The 19,765-nt window shown below is 43.5% G+C and overlaps 1 protein-coding gene across 1 annotated transcript; it reads left to right on the top strand.

Moving 5' to 3' along the window:
* The first annotated feature begins 8,836 nt into the window (after positions 1–8,836).
* Positions 8,837–19,457, top strand: LOC141148425 (apoptosis-associated speck-like protein containing a CARD). Its single transcript, XM_073635922.1, has 3 exons — positions 8,837–9,242; positions 15,851–15,907; positions 17,129–19,457. Exons 1-3 carry the CDS (start codon positions 8,966–8,968, stop codon positions 17,416–17,418), a joined length of 624 nt encoding a protein of 207 aa, XP_073492023.1. The 5' UTR covers positions 8,837–8,965; the 3' UTR covers positions 17,419–19,457.
* Positions 19,458–19,765: the final 308 nt, after the last annotated feature.

Raw genomic sequence — 19,765 nt, 5'->3', positions numbered from 1 at the left:
GGAACAGTTAAATGAGTGTATACATCATGTGACTGATAGAAAAAGAGATTACAACAGTATTTGGTTGGTTCAGACTGGTTTGGATAAGGAAGTCATTTTGAGAAGCGTCACATACGCAACAGTTTCGATTTCTCAGGAATTGAAACAAAACAAAACAAAAAAATGCCTAGGGAAGGTAAAAAAGTGCATTACCAATTCTTAAAGTGATAGCATATATATATATATTGTAGGGGATCAGAGGGGTGGACATCTGGCTCAGAGACAGTCCAGTAAAATAAAAGTGGCTTTATTCAGCAAAATGGCAAAATAAACATAAGATAAGACAGACTCGTCTTGTCACACGGTTGTGCACACAGGTACAGCTCACAGTTCAGCAGCACACAGGGTTACAGGTAATAGTTCAGAGCTCCACTCAGAGCTACCGTCTTTATGTGGTTAAGCTCACCCAGCAGGTACACCATCCAGCAATGGACCTTTTCACACAGCATGGTTCTGTGTGTCTCTCTCTCTTCTACTCAACAGCTCTTCTCTGACATTTTCAGCCCAGCTGACAATAAGCAGGTCTGAAGGGGAAATACCTGCCCTCTTTGATTAACCCCTTCTTAACCCTGCCCCAGGCTGACCCTCTATATATCCCCCCCCCCCCCTTCTGTTCCACGCCAGGGTTCTGGACCACCACTAATCCAGTGGCAATAGACCCGGGAAAGGGCATCCGCATTCTGATGTACCTTTCCTGGTCTATGTACTACTACAAACTTGAAGTCCTGTAGAGCAAGGAACCACCGGGTGATTCTGGAGTTTTTGTTTTTATTTTGGGCCATCCACGTAAAGGGGCGCATGATCTGAAACTAACTTGAAGGGTCGACCCAACGAGTAGTAGCGGAGTGTTTCCAAGGCCCATTTTATTGCGAGACACTCCCTTTCCACAATGGAATAATTCCTCTCAGCTGGTGTGAGCTTCTGGCTCAAGTACACAACGAGGTGCTCACCACCCCCCCAACCATCTGGGACAGTACTGCACCCAGACCCAACTTTGAGGCATCTGTTTGTACCAGGAACTCTTTTTGGAAGTCGGGAGCTACCAAAACTGGTTCCTGGTACAAAGCTTGCTTCAACAGGCAGAACGTTGCTTCTGCTTCTGCACTCCATTGAACAACAGTTGCGTTCTTTCCCTTGGCGAGATCAGTCAGAGGCGCTGCTAGACTGGCAAAGTTGGGGACAAACCTCCTATAATAGCCCACAATGTCAAGGAAAGAACACACCTGTTTCTTTGTGAGTGGACGGGGCCATTTCTGAATAGCCTCCACCTTGTTTAGTTGGGGTTTAATCACACCCCTGCCTACAACATACCCCAGGTAGAGGGCCTCCTCCAACCCAACCTTGCTTTTTTCTGGGTTCACTGTGAACCCTGCCCTTCGGAGTGCATCCCAGACCAGCTGGACCTTCGGTAATGACTCTCCCAGTCCTGACTAAAGAAGACAATGTCATCAAGCTAGGCTCCTGAGAATTCCTTATGAGGTCTCAGGACGAAGTCCATGGCCCTCTGGAAAGTGGCTGGGACCCCATGTAACCCAAATGGCATTCGGGCATACTGCCATAACCCCTCTGGTGTAGCAAATGCAGTTTTCTCTTTAGCCTATGGGGAAAGTGGGATCTGCCAGTATCCCTTGGTCAAGTCAAAAGTGGTGATGTACCGGGCCGGTCCTAATCTCTCGATTAACTCATCCACCCAGGGCATGGAATACCCATCTGGCTTGGAGACTTCATTTAACTTGCGAAAGTCATTGCAGAACCGCCAGGTTCCATTCAGCTTGGGTACAAGTACTATAGGGCTGGACCAGCTACTTGAAGACTCCTCAATGATCCCAAGGTCCAACATACTCTTAAGCTCAGCCAAGACAATATTCCGGCGAGCTTCGGGTATGCGGTAGGGTTTGAGGTTTACTCGAACGCCAGGGTCTATGATGACATTATGTTCAATTACTGAGGTTAGGCCTGGGAGGTTTGAAAAAATGTTTTGATTCCTCTGCAAAAACTGCATCTACAGATTGAACCTCCTGGTTAGAAGGGGGGACTTTGATAAAATTCTTTGCCAGAAGGAAAAAATGTGGTTATATAACCTAAACAGTATGCAACCTCAAGGGTTAAATAATGAATGTAATCTTGCTGTATTTCTTACTTCTTAGCCCCAAGCTGTGAAATGGTAACTCTTGACATATCAGACTTTTGATCCTATGTCTGCTTTTTTTATTCATTTTGTGTTTTTTACTATGTATTCATAACCCCATTATTTATTCCTCTCACTTCATTACCTATCCTTATTATACTTAGGTCCTCTTCATATTTTTTGTAGAATTTTCCCCTCCCCTTTTTATCTATTCTTTGGGCGTCTATACTCCCAGACCGGACCGCTGATTCCATGTTGTTGTCTTGTATGAATGGTAGTCCATTGGTTGCGCAGTTGCCTAGACAACCAGATGCGGACCCGACTACGTAACTTGAAGCTCTGGCTATTTAAGGACGTCTTGTTGGCTTCTGCGCATGCACTGAAGAAACCCTGGTGATGGGTGAAATGCGTCAGCATGACGCCATCACGCTCCCTGTAGCGCACACGCTGGTTCATTCACACGCCAAGGGGACACCTCCGTGAGCTTCACGAGTGCCGACGGAAAGCCCCGACTCTCTGTGACGGCTGTGCTGTCAGGGCTACGAAGTGAATAAAGACTTTCCTGCTCTGCTCGGCAATATACGGCAATACTCAGTAACACATGGAAGGCGGATATCCCTCGTAACCCAGGAAACTATCCTGATGAGCTGAAGGAAGACTCTTTCTGAAGGAGCTGCTTGTCCATCGGTGTGGAGGTGCGGAGGTGGTGTTCGCTGTCAAGAAAGCAGTGAGATCTTACCTTTTACACCTCCCGTCAGGGAGGGCTATACTCACAAGCTAAACCACCTACTATCTAAACACACACCAACCTACCCACATTGAACCTTCTGAGTCAGCAGCAAGCTCCATACAACTTTAGTTCAGCCACAGGATTCTCCTCCAAGCATACCTAGCACTGACTTAGTCTATATGAGCACAGTGAGCTCTGTGTTCATTGAACAAGTACTAAGGGCAAGTGCAATCAATCACTATATCACTGCTGTTGATCTCTGACCGTCCATAACTCAGCGGGGAAGATGATCCAACAGTGACTATCTTTATTCATACTAATCCATAGGGGAATGCATGGAATGCATGGAGGAATGTGTGATGGCCATAAAGCGTGTATAGGCAACGTTGTCTATTTTAATGAATTGTTGGTGGTATTTCTTTGATGAATTTTGTTTGATCAGTGTTTAAGTGATTTGCATAATAAAACTTTATATTTTTGCTTAATTGCCTGTTCCTCCTTGAAGAATAGCTTTTTTGGAATTGATCTGCCAATTCCTACCTTTTTTTCTTTATATGCCTAATCAATTCAGAGGAACTCACCTATAGTATCATACTATTTAATCTGAGGTGTGTGCAATTAGCTAACTATCAGCCGTTGTTGTGATTTTCATCAACTTGCTTCGGGTATGCGGTAGGGTTTGAGGTTTACTTGAACGCCAGGGTCTGTGATGACATTATGTTCAATTACCGAGGTTAGGCCCGGCAGGTTTGAAAAAATGTCTCAATTCCTCTGCAAAAACTCCCAGGACTACTGTTTTTGAGAAGGGGAGAGAGCCTCTGCAATCCTTACCTTCTTAATCTGGGCATCAGGGTCTTCCGGGACCTTCAGACTGACTGTCAAAACCTGTCTATCTTTCCATGGTTTGATCAAGTTGACGTGGTAAATCTGGTAGGGTTTACGTTTGGTGGGCTGATGGACTTTATAGTTGACCTTGCTCACCCTCTCAACTATCTCAAAGGGTCCTTGCCACTTGGCGAGAAACTTACTCTCCACGGTAGGCACTAAGACCAGCACCCGATCCCCAGGTTTAAACTCTCTAAGCTTGGCAGATCGGTTGTACACACGACTGGGCGTTTTGCGCAGCCTGCAAATGTTCCCGTACTATGGGCATAACTTTTGTCATTCGGTCCTGCATTTGAGAGACGTGTTCTACCACACTCCGATACGGGGAAGCTTCTTGTTCCCACGTCTCTTTCATTATGTCCAGTAGTCCACGGGGGTGTCTCCCATAAACCAACTCAAAGGGGGAGAATCCCATGGAGGCCTGGGGTACCTCTCTTATGGCAAACAACAAGGGAGGCAACGAGCAATCCCAATCCCGACCATCCTCCTCAACTGCTTTCTTTAGCATTCCCTTTAAGGTTTTGTTGAACCGCTCCATTAACCCGTCAGTTTGTGGGTGATACACTGAAGTCCGCAAGTGTTTAATCTTAAACAGTTTACAGAGTTCTGTCATCACTGTTGACATGAACTGGGTACCTTGGTCTGTCAAGATCTCAGATGGGAGCCCTGTTCTCATAAACATCTGAAACCACTCCCGTGCGATGACCTTAGATGAGCAATTTCTTACCGCTTCCGGATACCTGGTGGCATAGTCGAGGACAACTAAAATGTATTGGTGTGCCCTAGCTGACTTAGGTAAGGGACCCACCAAGTCCATGGCTATGCAATCAAAGGGAACCTTGATAATTGGAAGCAGACTGCGAAAATGGGGTGTTGGAGCGGTTCTTTGACAGGTAGGGCAGGACTCACAGTAGTCCTTAATTTCCCGATATACACTGGGCCAAAAAACACGCTGTAAAACCCGTTCCTGAGTTTTAGCTGCTCCAAGGTCACCCCCAAGTACATCACCCTAGACCTAAAAGGTTTGAGTACCACCAGTTATTCCAACACTTCTTTATTGACTTTAGTTACTCGGTACAACAAGTCACGATTCACAGCAAAATGGGGAAACTGCACGTCTGCCCCAGGGTGCTGTGGTTCACCGTTTAAGACCGTGGCCTGTTCCCTGGTGGGGATCAAAGTCGGGTCCCTCATCTGAGCACTAAGGAAATCTTCCCAGGAGCCCCCGAGATCTGACATATTTAGCTCAGAGGAGGTACTTTCCGCTTCTAATCCCGCAAACACCTCCAGGGGACCGGGCTCACTTCCTGCAGGTTTAGCAACCTGGTACTGATCCTTAGTAACAACCTTCTGCAACCCAGTATTATTTACCACCTCTGTGGGTTCTTGCTTTTTGGGGAAAACCCCCGAACCTTTGAGCTTTTCCTCATAAAAGTCCCAAAACATGGGGCAGTCTCGCCCCATTAGTAAGTCATGAGGTAATCCCGGGACAACCTCAACTTTTAGTGTAGCCGTTCCTGCTGGTGTACACAGGGTCACACAGGCCACCGGATACTTTTTAACATCACCATGCACACAGATGACCCCAACCTGTTCCCTTGGTACCAGCTTTCTTGGCAACCTGTCTGATTGGAGCAGGGCAACAACACTCCCAGAGTCAAGGAGCGCTACCACCTCCTGTCCATTGACCCGCACCACACACTCATGTGGATTTAGGCTGGTTGCAGCACATAATGCATCGGCATACATGGAGCGACGGCGGCCCATGTCGCACTCCATTGGCCAGATGACCCAGTTGATGGCAGGACCAACAGCGAACCTCATGGGGTTCCCCCTGTCGGTTCCCTGGAAGCTTAGGCCCTGGGGTGATCCTGGCAGTTGTATTATACCCCCGAGAAGCCACCATGCGATCACCGGGAGCCATACTGGTGCTGGAACGCACTTCTTTGAAATGGGCCAGCTCTCTTGTGACAGAGGGACTCTCCTAGAACTTTTCTGCACAACTGTAGTGCTCAACCGCTGTAGCCATCTCATCCAGGGACTGAGGCTCGGACTGAGCCTACCATCGGTGGAGCTCCCTGGGTAGTCCATGCAGGAAACGGTCAAATGCGACTCTGTCCACAATCTGAGTGGGTGTCTTCTCCTCAGGTTTCAGCCAATCTTGGAACAAGTGCATTAGGTGGTAGAGCTGCTCACGGGCAGGCTTAGCCTTGTCAAAGCGCCAGCCATGGACTCTGTTTGCCCTTAAAGCGACAGTCACTCCCAGCCTTGCTAGTGTAGCACTAACTCTGTGGAGCTGCTGATTTAAGCGGGCTTGTTACCTTTACTTTCGATCCCTCTGTTTCACTGGCACCGGGTCTAGGGTTCCGTTGAGTTTACCTCTGGACGATATAAGCACCAACACTCGAATACGTTTTCAATGCTTTATTGAACCAAGTAATGAAGGAAGTAGCAGGAAAGAGTCAGGAGGAAAGCTGCAGGGAAGCTCAAATACCTTTCTTTAGGATTCTTGAGAACGTCCTTTACAGTTGAATAGTGTAATTGTATGCGATCCCCTTATGGGACATAATCTTTGCTTGCCTGGATAGGCCTCTCTCACTTGCCTAGCAGCCAGTACGTAGCACGAACAAAAGTCTCTGCCACAGACTTGCTTGAAATAAACCTGTACGATCCTCTGCCACAGGATGTATTGGTTTTGTGGTGAATGTTAGACACAGTACTTGGACCTCTAAGCCAACCCGGCAGTACTATGCTGTGAAACTACTTTAGGATACGTCCTCCAACCGAGTCACCAGGCCCCTCTCCAGACCAGCACTCTGCGTGATCCTTCCATGACGGGTCCTCCCCTGGGATCTTCTCGGTTGTCCAGCTTCTTCACTCTGGATTGACAGCTCAGGACCATTCCTCTGCCGCTGTGGTAGGCCCCAGACAGGCTTCTGGGCCCAACCACGCGCCGCAGCGACGCGGGCCTCCGGAACTGAGGACCACGAGGTGGTACTCTAACGCATACCTGTCAGCCAGGAGGGCCAGCAGGTGGCTGTAAAACGACCCCTAAAACATGGCGTCTGTCCCATAAATACCCTCTCCAGGAATGCAACTCGGAGGACCACCTCCACCGAGTTGTCTCCGGGATGGAGGAGCACCCATACGCTTCGACACGTTGCCTTTCCAACACCAACCAATGGTAACAACGACACCCATTGGCTAAGTGTGGAACTACACGCAACGTCAGCCAAGTTGGAACAGAGGCAAATTAACTTCCTCTAACGAGCAATTTACTAAATTTACCTATCAGATGGTAGATCATAAATCTACCAGCGCTACACTAGGATTTCTGCTGATTCAGGTGTCAAGTCACAGTATGCTTGTTGGGGGTCTATATCAGGCAGACCTTCCCTTGCTGCAATCCGCTCAAACATCGCTAGGTATGCTTCCACGTTGTCTAAGGCCATCATCTTTTGCAGGGTCTGCTGCACTGCCTTCCGGGGGTCACTCTTTACAGTGGGGTCACCTTTCATCATTTCAGCCTGCTGGGTCACCGCCTTTTGTAATACCGCTATCTGTTCAATCTTGGCAATCTTCTTATAGCCTAGGCCATCTTTATGTAAAGCAACAATTATTTTTTTCAGGTCCTCAGAGAGTTCTTTGCCATAAGGTGCCATGTTGAACTTCCAGTGACCAGTATGAGAGAGTGAGAGCGATAACACCAAATTTAATATAATGCTCCCCATTCAAACCTGAGACCTTATAACACTAAGGAGTCACATGACACCGGGGAGGGAAAATAGCTAACTGGTCCCAATTTGAACATTTTCACTTAGGGGTGTACTCACTTTTATTGCCAGTGGTTTAGACATTAATGGCTGCGTGTTGAGTTATTTTGAGGGGACAGAAAATTTACACTGTTATACAAGCTGTACACTCACTACTTTACATTGTAGTAAAGTGTAATTTCTTCAGTGTTGTCACATGAAAAGATAGAATAAAATATTTTCAAAAATTTGAGTTGGGAACTCACTTTGTGAGATACTGTATGTCAGTGCCCATCATTCCACTGCAAACAGATCTATGCAGTTACATATCTCCCAACTTTTTGAGATGTGAATGAGGGACACCTATTAGCAAAAGTATGCAGGCATAGGACACGCCCCCCTGACACGCCCTTTTAATGGAGAATTATACATAAATAAAGATTTGTAAAATCCACGCGTTTTTGTTTTTTTAACCACTAGTATTTCTTTATATTGGCTTTTGAAATTTACAAATGCAACAATTTAGAAATTCGATGAAAGGTTTAGCGCTGAGAAACACAGAAAAGATAAATGGCTCTTATATCCACATCTTCAAACTTTTTCAAATGGGAATGAGGGACATGTATTAGGAAAATTACGGAGGTATAGGACACACCCCCTGCCACGCCTACATAAAGGAGAATTATACAAAAAAATGATTGGTTAAACCCAAAAGTGCTTTTTTTTTTTTTACCACTACTATTGCTTTATATTGGCCTTTGAAATGTACAAATGCAGCAATTTAGAATTTGGATGAAAGGTTTAGCGCTGGGAAACACTTTTTGAAAGATGCATTTTATATACAACTATATGGATCAGACCAAAATGAGGGAAAAATGAGGAGGAAAGAGGGACAGACGGACATTGTTCCAAATCAGGGACAGTCCCTCCAAATCAGGGACAGTCCCTCCAAATCAGGGACAGTTGGGAGCTATGCAGTTATGACACACAACGGTTGTACATAACACATGTTGGGCTCAAGTGGGAAAGTTTAGTGCAGATAAAAAATTTCTGAAAGAGGAAATTGATGTTATAGGAAATGAACTACTACTATATTTCAGGTGGTGGTTGGAGGGAGGATTGGGGTCCACGTCCTCTTTATCTACGAAGCTGTATTATATGTCCAACAGTCCAGAAAAGGACATTCAACCAGATCTTCACTGCTGCACCAAAAAACAAGCTGACCTCCTCTGGCTGACACAAGCCTGGGGCTGACTTTGAATTAAGTCACAGTGATTTTTTTTTTCAAGGCGGGAAAAGAATGAATAAATTGCTTTCGTTTTCAGCTAGAATTTTGCAGATCTCATTTCCGTGGAAGTGGAAGAACAGGCGAACTGCTGGAGACAGAGCTAAGTTTGGTTTGGTATCTTTTGAGGCACCACATAGGGGAGGATGGCACGGACTGTGCGAGATGAATTGCTCGCTGCCTTGGATGATCTGAATGAGGACAACTTCGAGAGGTTCTGTGGCAAAATAAGAGACTGGGAAATCGAGAGGGGCTACAGAAAGATTCCCAGGAGAATGTTAGAGAAGGCAAAAACTGGTGATGTAGTGGATCAGATATTGAGTCACTACACAAATTCTTATGGACCTGAATTGACGGTGGATGTTCTAGACGCCATCAATCAGAAGGATGTGGCCTTGGACCTTAAGAAGGCACTGGAGAAAGGTAAAGCTGGCTATGGGCTAAATATTTATCTTATGTGACTGTCACTCATTTGAATAATAAAGCTGGTCCTACACTATATGGCCTCATGCACACTGGACGTTTTTGGACATTTTTATAGCGGGGGTTTTTGGCGTCAGACTTTTTTTTTCTACAGTCAATGAATTCTCCAGCATGTTATCCTATGTGTCCATGCACACATAGACTTTTGTCAACGGTTTTTGGCTGGGGCATTTTTTTTGGCTGTAAAAAACCCCCAAAACTACTCTGTTTCCCCGAAAATAAGACCTAGCGTGATTGTCAGTGATGGCTGCAATATAAACCCTACCCCCCAAATAAGCCCTACCCTGTTTCCCCGAAAATAAGCCCTACCCTGAAAATAAGACCTACAAGGACTTTAACTACGGCTTATTTGGGGGGTAGGGCTTATATTGCAGCCATCACCGACAATCACGCTAGGTCTTATTTTCGGGGAAACAGGGTAGTGGGTTCTGAGAGGCGTTTTTCAGTAGTAAAAACTCTCCAAACACCGATAAACATTCAAAAATGTGGCTCACCAGCAATTTTTAAAGTTTTTGATCCATTGAAAAAAAAAAAACGCTAAAAACGCTACTGCTGAAAAACGCAAAAATGTTGAAAAACTCACTGCAAAGCTACTGGTGTTTTTATAATGTTATTATAACGTCCAGTGTGCACGAGGCCTTGAAATTTCAGCCAGTTTCTAATGAAACAGACAAAATTTGCTTGGTGGGTGGTCTGGTTGGCTCCCTCCCTCCTGGTATCCTTTGACTGAAGGAGCCAGGCAGAAAACGGACTACCAAACTAGACGCAGCTAATGTTCGGCTACTCTGATAGCCACCGCTAGACATGTGCGGTTCGTTCCAAATTAAAATTTGGACGAATTCTCGTTATTTTGGAAATTTAGATGTATCTGAATTAGAATAGTACCGAATTTAAACTAAACCCGAAATAACGAAATTTCGAATCCGGACGAATTTCCTATGCAAATCGTTTTCGAATACTTTTCGAATTCGAATAGTTTTCAAATTCTAAACTTTTCGAATTTGAATCGTTTTCCAATTTCCAAAGATAATAAAATAGAATAGAAAATAAAGGAATAGAATAGAAAAAAATTTTCCCAACTATTTGGTTTTTGGGATATTTTCCGAATTAGGGGAACATGCGGTTCAACCAAACATATAACTACGAAGAAGTAGCGATACATAACAATCATCTATATTCATTTTCAGATGGTTTCTATCAGTATATGTTCATCATAAGCATTGAATGTTTAACCATTAATATCGATGTAATTATTAACAATAGGTCATGTATTCACCATGAACATCAAATAGGATGTTGAACACTGTAACATGTTCTCTATATTGATTTTCTGTTCTCATTCCTTTTTTCTTTGTTTATGGAAAAATAAAAAAATTTATATTTGAAAAAAAAAAAGAATAGAAAAAAAAAATTTTTTTTCTATTCTATTCCTTTTTTTTTCTATTCTATTTTATTCTTTTTGGAAATTGGAAAACGATTCGAAAATTGAAAACTATTCAAATTCGAAAACGATTCAAATTCAAAATTGATTCGAAAACTTTTTGAAAACTTTTCGAATCGATTCGAAAACGAATAAACGAAACGAATCCCGAAAACGAATTAAAACGAATGAAACAAATTTAACTAAATGAATTTATGTAAATAACGAAATAAAACTAAGCTAATTTTTTCGTTCTACACATGTCTAGCCACCACTGGCAGCTGTCAGACTACAATAAGCCAGTAGAGAGGGATTCATTGTATGGCATTGTTGGAGGAATCTGTTGGGTCGTTTTTTATTTAACTGGTGAGCTGAATGAACAATATCTAATAGTGTATGGCCAGATTTAGGATATGTATCCTGTGTGTGCTGGTTTTGTGAACCTATTATGAACAATTTGTATTTAGTGGAGTGAACGTGGAGATTCCCTCTTCATCCTGTAAGAAAATCATAAAAAAATTAATTAAAAAAACCTGTCTGTGATGGGAAACAGATGCACTATTGCACAGATGTCTTTGCTCAGTGGAGGACGTGTGAGAGTAAACTGAGCATGGAACAGAGTCTAAACTTTTTATACTGGCGCGGTTTTAGCACTGTTGCATATAAATAGAGTATAAAAACATTATTATACAATCGTCATTTTCTTATGGCATTGCTCTGAGTGGAACACGTTGAAGATTGAACGGCACGGAAGGAGAGAGAATCGGAGGAAATGTCAGAAATGATCAGCAGTGGCGGGCTATAGATTTCCCTAGTGGCAGATTTGTGAAGCCAACAGATGTTCGTAATCAGGGAAATTAAAGGGACAACATACCACAATCTGGTATTGTTCCTGGAAAGCTCTGGGTTGAGCTGATGCAAGAGAATGAAGAGTTACGCAAAGAGGGGACTTCCCCAGGAAGGTTCAGGTTCAAAGTGGTTATAAAGTATATAATATATATGTAACAAAAAGCAAGATACTCCCAATGGCTTATACACAGCTTACAACTAATGAAAAACATTTATTTTATAAAAATATTATTAATATATATTAATATTATTAATTATAAATTATAAAATAAATATTTTTCATTACTTGTAAGCCATTGGGAGTATCTTGCTTTTTGTTACATACATTATTGGGCTACCCTGTTTCCCCGAAAATAAGACCTAGCGTGATTGTCGGTGATGGCTGCAATATAAGCCCTACCCCCCAAATAAGCCCTAGTTAAAGTCCTTGTAGGTCTTATTTTCAGGGAAACAGGGTAGGGCTTATTTGGGGGGTAGGGCTTATATTGCAGCCATCACTGACAATCACGCTAGGTCTTATTTTCAGGGAAACAGGGTAGCAGCATGTTGTTTATAACCAGGAGAAGTGGGTTTCATATTTTTTGTTTATAATATATATATATATATATATATATATTTTTTTTTTTTTTAACCACTTGAAGACCAGCCATTTTCTGGCACTTTTTGTGAAAATCAGTTTTTTTTTCTGCTAGAAAATTACTTAGCACCCCCCCCCCCCAATATTATATAAATTTTTTAAAGCATAGGCCCTAGAGAATAAATTGGTGGGTTGTAGTTTTTATGTCATACGATATTTGCGCAGCGGTTTTTCAAACACAATTTTTGGCTAAAAATACACCTTTTTTTAAATTTTAATGCAAAAAATCCATAACCCAATTTTTTATTTTTTTTTGTAAAATATAAAAGATGATGTCACGCCGAGTAAATTGATCACAAACATGTCACGCTTTAAAATAGTGCGCGTCCAAGAATAACTATACTGTCTGTTTGGGAGGCATCTGACCCTCCAATGGTCTCTGCCTGGAGAGCAATGGTGATTGCTACCTTACCCTTGTACAAGCTGACCTATATGGGCTGCAACTGCCCTAAGAAGTTTTATAAAATGTGGTTCGCCTGGGTGAAAGCCAGACATCTTACGGTCAGGGGCGGATCCACAGTCTAGTCTCGGGAGGGGCACTGCCAGAAAATATGTTTTTTTGGGGGGCAATTTATCGGGCAAGTGGCTGGTGTTGGCGCTTCAATCATCAGGGCACCATGGTTGTTATGGCGTCAGGATGATTGAAGCGCATTATTTCTATTATTACATTGTTATATAGAAATTAAATAGTTCAACTCACCATAATGTAGAATCAGTGGGAGCCCTGAGCGTGTCACTTGCCACGTCGCCTGCCACCAGATGCTGATTGTCACCTGACACACGTTGCGGATTGTCACTTGCCTGCTACAATTGTCACTTGCTGTGTCACTTTCCTGCTAAGGTGGTCTCTTGCTGTGTCCCAGAGTCAGGCAGCAGATTACCAATCAGGTGGCTGCCTGCACAGTTAGGGCGGAACTGCGGGGATGCAGGGCAGACGGTGAGAAATGATGTCATCCCTCTGCTCCCTCACCTGTCGGCTCCCTGATTGGCCAACAGCACGCTCACACACCGAGCCACCCAGCTGCTCGCCAGCTCTCTCACCCGCCCGCTTACCAACTGAGCCGCCCGGTCCGCCCGCTCTCTCACCCGCGGAGCCCCCTTCTCTCCCCTTCCCTTCCCGCCTTTGGTCTGGGTATGGTAGTGTGCAGTATTTTTCAGGTTCATTGGGCTGCTGGGTTGAAGCACATTTCTACTCCTGGTGCTATATGAATATTCACTGCTCCTAAAGCGCCCCTTCCCATTGAAAACGATGGGGCAGCGCTGCAAACCTGCCGGCAAAGCGCCTCTTCAGCGGTGCTTTGTGGGCAGTTTTAACCCTTTTTCGGCAGCTAGTGGGGGTTAAAACCGCCCCGCTAGCGGCCGAGTAGCGCTGCTAAAACTATGGTGAAGTGGCACTAAATATACCGCCGGTGCCCGCCTGCCCCAGTGTGAAAGTAGCCTTACTGTAACTAAGAGTCTACAAAAGCAGGAAAAACAAGACAAACCACCTACTGCAGCCAAAAGTATGCAGCAAATCTTAAAACTCCAAATCTTCATAAATAACCAGAGTTTGATTCTGGGACCAAAAGAAGAAGAGAGGTCCAGAGGGAATTACTTGAAGTCCAGACAGTCAGGCTAGTCAGGGCCTTCTTCCAGTTCAGGTCAAGAGGGTCCTTCTCTAAACCCCCAATAGCGTACCTCCCAACATTTTGAGATGGGAACGAGGGACACCTTTAGCAAAAGTATGAAGGAATAGGACACGCCCCCTTAAAGGAGACTTAAACAACAAAAAAAGATTAGTTAAACCCACATTTTACAAATGCAGCAATTTAGAAATTGGATGAAAGGTTTAGCACTAGGAAACACTTTTTGAAAGAAAAAAAGTGCATTTTATATACAACTATATAGATCAGACCAAAATGAGGGACAAATGAGAAGGAAAGAGGGACTTTGTTCCAAATCAGGGACAGTCCCTCAAAATCAGGGACAGTTGGGAGCTATGCCAATAGGACATAGTTAGCAATGTTTAAAAATCATTTCCAGGTACAAGGTTGTTGTAAAATCAAAGGACCAAAAATCACTTTATATCCAGAAATGCAGTGGTGGACAGAGTCACCAATAGGCCCCCGGGAGCAGGACCAGTTTTTAACAGGGGCACAAGGAGGCCACAAAACAGATGCAGGGCACCATCTTGGGACCCAGAGTAGGTACGGAGGTGCTGCTAAAGGGTTTTTCAGATAGTGTGAAAAATAAATGAGGCTCAGTTACATAAAAATAACTTTTTCTGGTTATAGACATACAGGCAGTCCCCGAGTTACGAACATCCGACTTGCGAACGACTCCTACTTACGAACGGGAGGCGGCGTGACGTCTCTGCCGTTCTGCGCATGCGCGGCCACTTTTCGACAGCAGGCACTTTCGACAGAACATCGGAAATCAACGTCTCTGCCGTTCTGCGCATGCTGTTCCCATTTACAAACATATTCAACTTAAGAACAAACCTACAGTCCCTAGCCCGTTCGTAACTCGGGGACCTCCTGTACTGTACATGTGTTCCAACTTTCAGAGGTGGGAAAGAGGGACACCTTTTGGCACAAATTATGTAGGTAAAGGACACACAAAAAAAAGATGTGTTTTTTTGCATTTTTCCATTAAAATTACAAATAAATCAATAAAAATTTTTTTATAGCTAGTAAATATATATATTTTTAATAGAGGTCAATACATCAGACACGAAAGAGGGACAAATGAGGAGTAATGAGGGATAGAGGGATTTGGTTTTAAAGAAATGCAGTTGGGGGCTATTGACATAGGGGTTGATTTACTAAAGGCAAAAAGACTGTGCACTTTCCAAAGTGCAGTTGCCCTCTGCAAGTGCAGTTGCTCCAGAGCTTAGTAAATGAGATAAGGCTTCACCTTGCAAAGAATACCCAATCACGTGCAAGGATAATATAAAAAAAACTGAATTTTTGCTTGAACATGATTGGATGGTGGACGTCAGCAGAGCTTCTACTCATTTACTAAGCTCTGGAGAAAGTGCACTTGCAGAGTGCAACTGCACTTTGGAAAGTGCACAGTCTTTATCCCTTTAGTAAATCAACCCCATAATGTCCAGGCAGCACCCTCAGAGCCCAGACTGTTTACAGGGGATCAAATGTATATCCACCAATGTGTGCACATAAGGTCTTATACAGCATGGTGGTGCACAGGACAATGATGACATGCCATACCCAAAGCAGCCAATCAGGTGTGAGCTTACTGTAGGCAGCTATCTGAGCAGCAATCAGCAATCTTTGCACTGTTATATTATTATTTTAGGTACTTATATAGCGCCGTCAATTTACGCAGTACTTTACATACACATTGTATATTCACATCGGTCCCCACCCTCAAGGAGCTTACAATGTAAGGTCCCTAACTCACATTCATATACTACGACAAATTTAGACAGAAGCCAATAAACCTACCAGCAGAGTCTTTGGAGTGTGGGAGGAAACAGGAGTACCCGGAGGAAACCCGCGCAGGCACAGGGAGAACATGCAAACTCTATTGAATAAATAATTAAGCATATACTGTACATTTGTGCATTAAAAGAACAATTCTGCTGTAGGACAAAACATGTCGGGATAGAGAGATTAATGTCTATGCTTTTTTTATTTTCAGTAAAAGGTTTTACGTGGAGAAAGAAGCCCGAGGAGGAACCACCATCTACTTCAGAAGGTGAGCAATATAAGAGTAGGTCCTATCACCAATTATTCTGTAGGGAAGACTTCTTTCCATAAGACTAGGCTACCGGATAGGTCCCTCAGTCATGTCCATTTATAATGATTCCATTGGCTCAGTGTTGGTTCAGTGACAGATTTTTCTGGTCTTTAGCTGAAAGTTGTCCATGGCCCTGTCCCTGATATAAGAGTCAGACCCTGTCTAATTAGAGTCCCCAACTGCTTCAGTGGTGACAGCCCTGGTCAGACAATTATGCGTCAATGAGTTGGATGGTGGTATTCTGCGAGACAGTCTTCCACATTGACCCATCATACAATGAACTAGTTAAGAAGTTTGTTGGACCGGTCACTAGATCATTTTGCTCCCAATTCTTACAGAAAGTTCCAGCTGGTTCACTACCCCTCACTGCTCATCATTGGTCACTGGGTCAAAGCAAACTGGCCAGATTGGCTTCAAATCTGATTTGGCACAAACGGATTAATTAATCCCTTCACACCATTTCAGCACGTGAGCTGTCTGTCAGCCCTTAGTGAGTTTCAGTGCAGAGTAATTTTCATGAATTATTTCCAAGTATGTACATGGCAGCTAACATTTCAAAAAGAGACTCCAGCGCCAGCGGCCTGTGTATTCATGTTAAAATAATCCAGCCAATGTATTATGGGTGTAGCGATGCAGTGTGGAGATCCCCCGTTGAGTCTTCGATGCTGTTTGCAACTTTGTCACAGAGATCTCTCCTAGCCAATAAGCCATTTTTTTCCCACAGAGAATCCACTGAAAGGGAATGTGGTACAGTATTTATGGACCTTCCATCTTTGTGCATTCTCCTTAAGGCAATAGGAAGACTTTGCTTGGGCCAGTGACACAAGTAGCTCCACTGAAAGCCAAGCTGTGCAGTGCTGATAGCAGTCTGAGCAGAACATGGAGCTCCCACAAGAAGAAGGCACCAGTTTTGCAAAAAGGTTTACATGTTTTTTAAGCCCTAAAAATGCAGTAGATATTAGGCACTATGCATACAAATGCCTGATGGGAAGCTTGATAGAACCCTTACAAATAAGTAGAACCCTCCTGGAGGAGACATAGGGCTTCAGTGGGACTAACATGGAAAATTCCTTCCAGTGTAAAATTCAAAAGCTTTAAAAGACCCATAACTCTTATATATTCTCACTGAACAAGACCCATTTTTGTAAAGTTTTGTGAATATTTTTTTTCTGATTACAGCTTCCTCCTCTTCTGCCCCCAACACCCAGGAGGAGCACTTTGTGGATAAACATCGCAAGGCACTGATAGCCAATTGTGCTCTGGTGGATCCCATCCTGGATGGTCTTTTCTCTGAAGATCTGCTAACTCAAGAACAATATGACTCCATACGAGCTGAAAAATATTCCCAGGAGAAAATGAGGAAACTCTATGAATACATCAAGGGCTGGCCTGTATCTGGCAAGCAGACACTCTATAACATTTTAAAGGAAGAAAATGGTCCTTTGATTAAAAATCTGGAGCAGTCCTAAACTGTCTCCGAAGATTACACCATCTACAGGGATATTTAAAGGATATCTAAACCCAAGAACAAAAATGTCATATGTTTCAGTTTACCAGTCCTTGGATGTGATGGTGCATAGTTTTCTTTTTTCAGGCTAAGATCATTTTTTTTCAGATACAGAAAAATACCCTGTAATTTCCTCTCAAACAATGTTATTGACCTGCCCAGCTATCTTCTGTGATTTACGGGAAGTGTGTGACTGGCATGATCATCGAGTGGAAATAAAGTAAAATAGATAAAAGAGCAGCTATGACACCTAAGGACTGGTAAGCTGCAATATATGACATTTCTTAGGGCTTTAGATACTTTTAAAGATGAATTCTAGAAAAAAAAAAAACATTTAAAGTTTCTTTATGACTTTTCTGTAAGTGATACTTAGTTAGCGCAGTGCCTTGTAGAGATGTGTAGTGCCCCATTCTGTCCATCAGTACCCTGTGCTGTGCACACATTGGGGGTTGATTTACTAAAGGTAAGTAGACTGTGCACTTTGCAAAAAGCAATTGCACTCTGCAAGTGCAGTTGCGCCAGAGCTTAGTAAATGAGGTAAGGCTTAAAGCGGAGTTCCACACAAAAATGGAACTTCCGCTTTTCGGAACCCTCCCCCCCTCCGCTGTCACATTTGGCACCTTTCAGGGGGGAGGGGGGTGCAGATACCTGTCTAAGACAGGTATTTGCACCCACTTCCGGCATAGACTCCCATGGGAGTCTACGCCTCTTCCCGTCCCTCCGCGCTGTCTCCTGGGAAACACACAGCTCCCAGGAGAGAGCGGGGACCACTTGGGATGTGCAGCGCGACTCGTGCATGCGCAGTAGGGAACCGGGAAGTGAAGCCGCACCGCTTCACTTCCTGATTCCCTCACCTAGGATGGCGGCGGCAGCTGCCGAGAACCGAGCGGGTTCTCGGCGTCGCCTGCCGACATCGCTGGACCCTGGGACAGGTAAGCGGCCATGTATTAAAAGTCAGCAGCTGCAGTATTTGTAGCTGCTGGCTTTTAATATTTTTTTTTTTAGATGATGTAGGTGGACCCCCGCTTTAAATTTACAAAGAATACCCAATCACGTGCAGGGGAAATAAAAAAAAAACATAGCATTTTTTTCCTGCACATGATTGGATGATGGAAGTCACCAGAGCTTCTGCTCATTTACTGAGCTCTGGAGCAACTGCAAAGTGCAACTTGCACAGTCTATTTGCCTTTGTAAAATCAACCCCATTATGTTTTGCTTAGGAATTAGGGGTTATTTACGAAAGGAGAATCCACTTTGCACTACAAGTGTAAACTACAAGAAATTGCACTGAAAGTGCACTTGGAAGTGCAGTCGCTGTAAATCTGAGGGGTAGATCTGAAATGAGTGGAACCTCTGCTGATTTTATCATCCAATCATGTGCAAGCTAAAATGCTGTTTTTTTATTTTCCTTACATGTCCCCCTAGGATTTACGGCGACTGCACTTCCAAGTGCACTTTCAGTGCAATTCCAATTGCACTTTGCACTTGTAGTCTGCACTTGTAGTACAAAGTGGATTTGCCTTTCGTAAATAACCCCCCAATGCCTGATATCACAAAGATTCTGATGTATGCAAGGTTCTACAAACATTACATCTAAAATCCCTCTTTACATTCTTTTTTTTATAAACTTTTTAACAAATGTAGTCAGAATGCTCTTCATACACAAAACATTTTCATATTTGTCATTCCATAGCTACAACTTGGGATGGTTAATAAGACCAATACATTTCCTCTATTCCTCATTCCACCTTGACTTTGACTTTCCACCTTGACTTTGACTTTCCACCTTGACTTGGGAGAAGAAGGGACCCAATGGTCACCTGTGCTATAGTCACTGAAGGATGATGTCTGATTATTCACACCACAGATATCCCATTACATGTACATCTTGTTGGATGGACCTCTGAACAGCAATCTGAAATTGTCATTGCCAAAACATACATCTTTTCTGTGAATGGTATGGCTTCATCACAGCACGTAAAATAAAATTGGGTGAAATTACGTCTCTCTGACTCTTTCATTAATGTATTCGTCTGTTAAAAAATTGGAAGGAAATCAAACATTTCATTGGTAACCATTCTTGAGCTAACACGATCAGATTAAAATTTCTACGCAAGGTAAATGTTGACATATGACCGGCCTCACAGTCAGGCCTTCCAAAAGTGACCTTCCAGCCCACTTGGAGTTCCTTCCTTCTCGCTCTGAGCATTTTGGGTGAAATTGTGCCTCTTGGACTCTTTCATTAAGGTGGTCATCTGTGTTAAGAAATTGGAAGGAAGTCCAACATTTTGTTGGTATCTGTTTTTGAA

The sequence above is a fragment of the Aquarana catesbeiana genome, linkage group LG06 (genome assembly GCF_042186555.1).
Source record: "Aquarana catesbeiana isolate 2022-GZ linkage group LG06, ASM4218655v1, whole genome shotgun sequence".
Taxonomy (NCBI): domain Eukaryota; kingdom Metazoa; phylum Chordata; class Amphibia; order Anura; family Ranidae; genus Aquarana; species Aquarana catesbeiana.
Note: the sequence above shows the minus strand (reverse complement) of the source record. Positions and strands in the feature narration are given on the sequence as shown.

Coding starts and splice junctions, on each gene's coding strand:
- LOC141148425 (XM_073635922.1), top strand. CDS start 8,966: ATGGCACGGACTGTGCGAGATGAATTGCTCGCTGCCTTGGATGATCTG. Junction 9,243..15,850: donor TAAGAAGGCACTGGAGAAAG/GTAAAGCTGGCT, acceptor TTTTATTTTCAG/TAAAAGGTTTTACGTGGAGA. Junction 15,908..17,128: donor ACCACCATCTACTTCAGAAG/GTGAGCAATATA, acceptor TTCTGATTACAG/CTTCCTCCTCTTCTGCCCCC.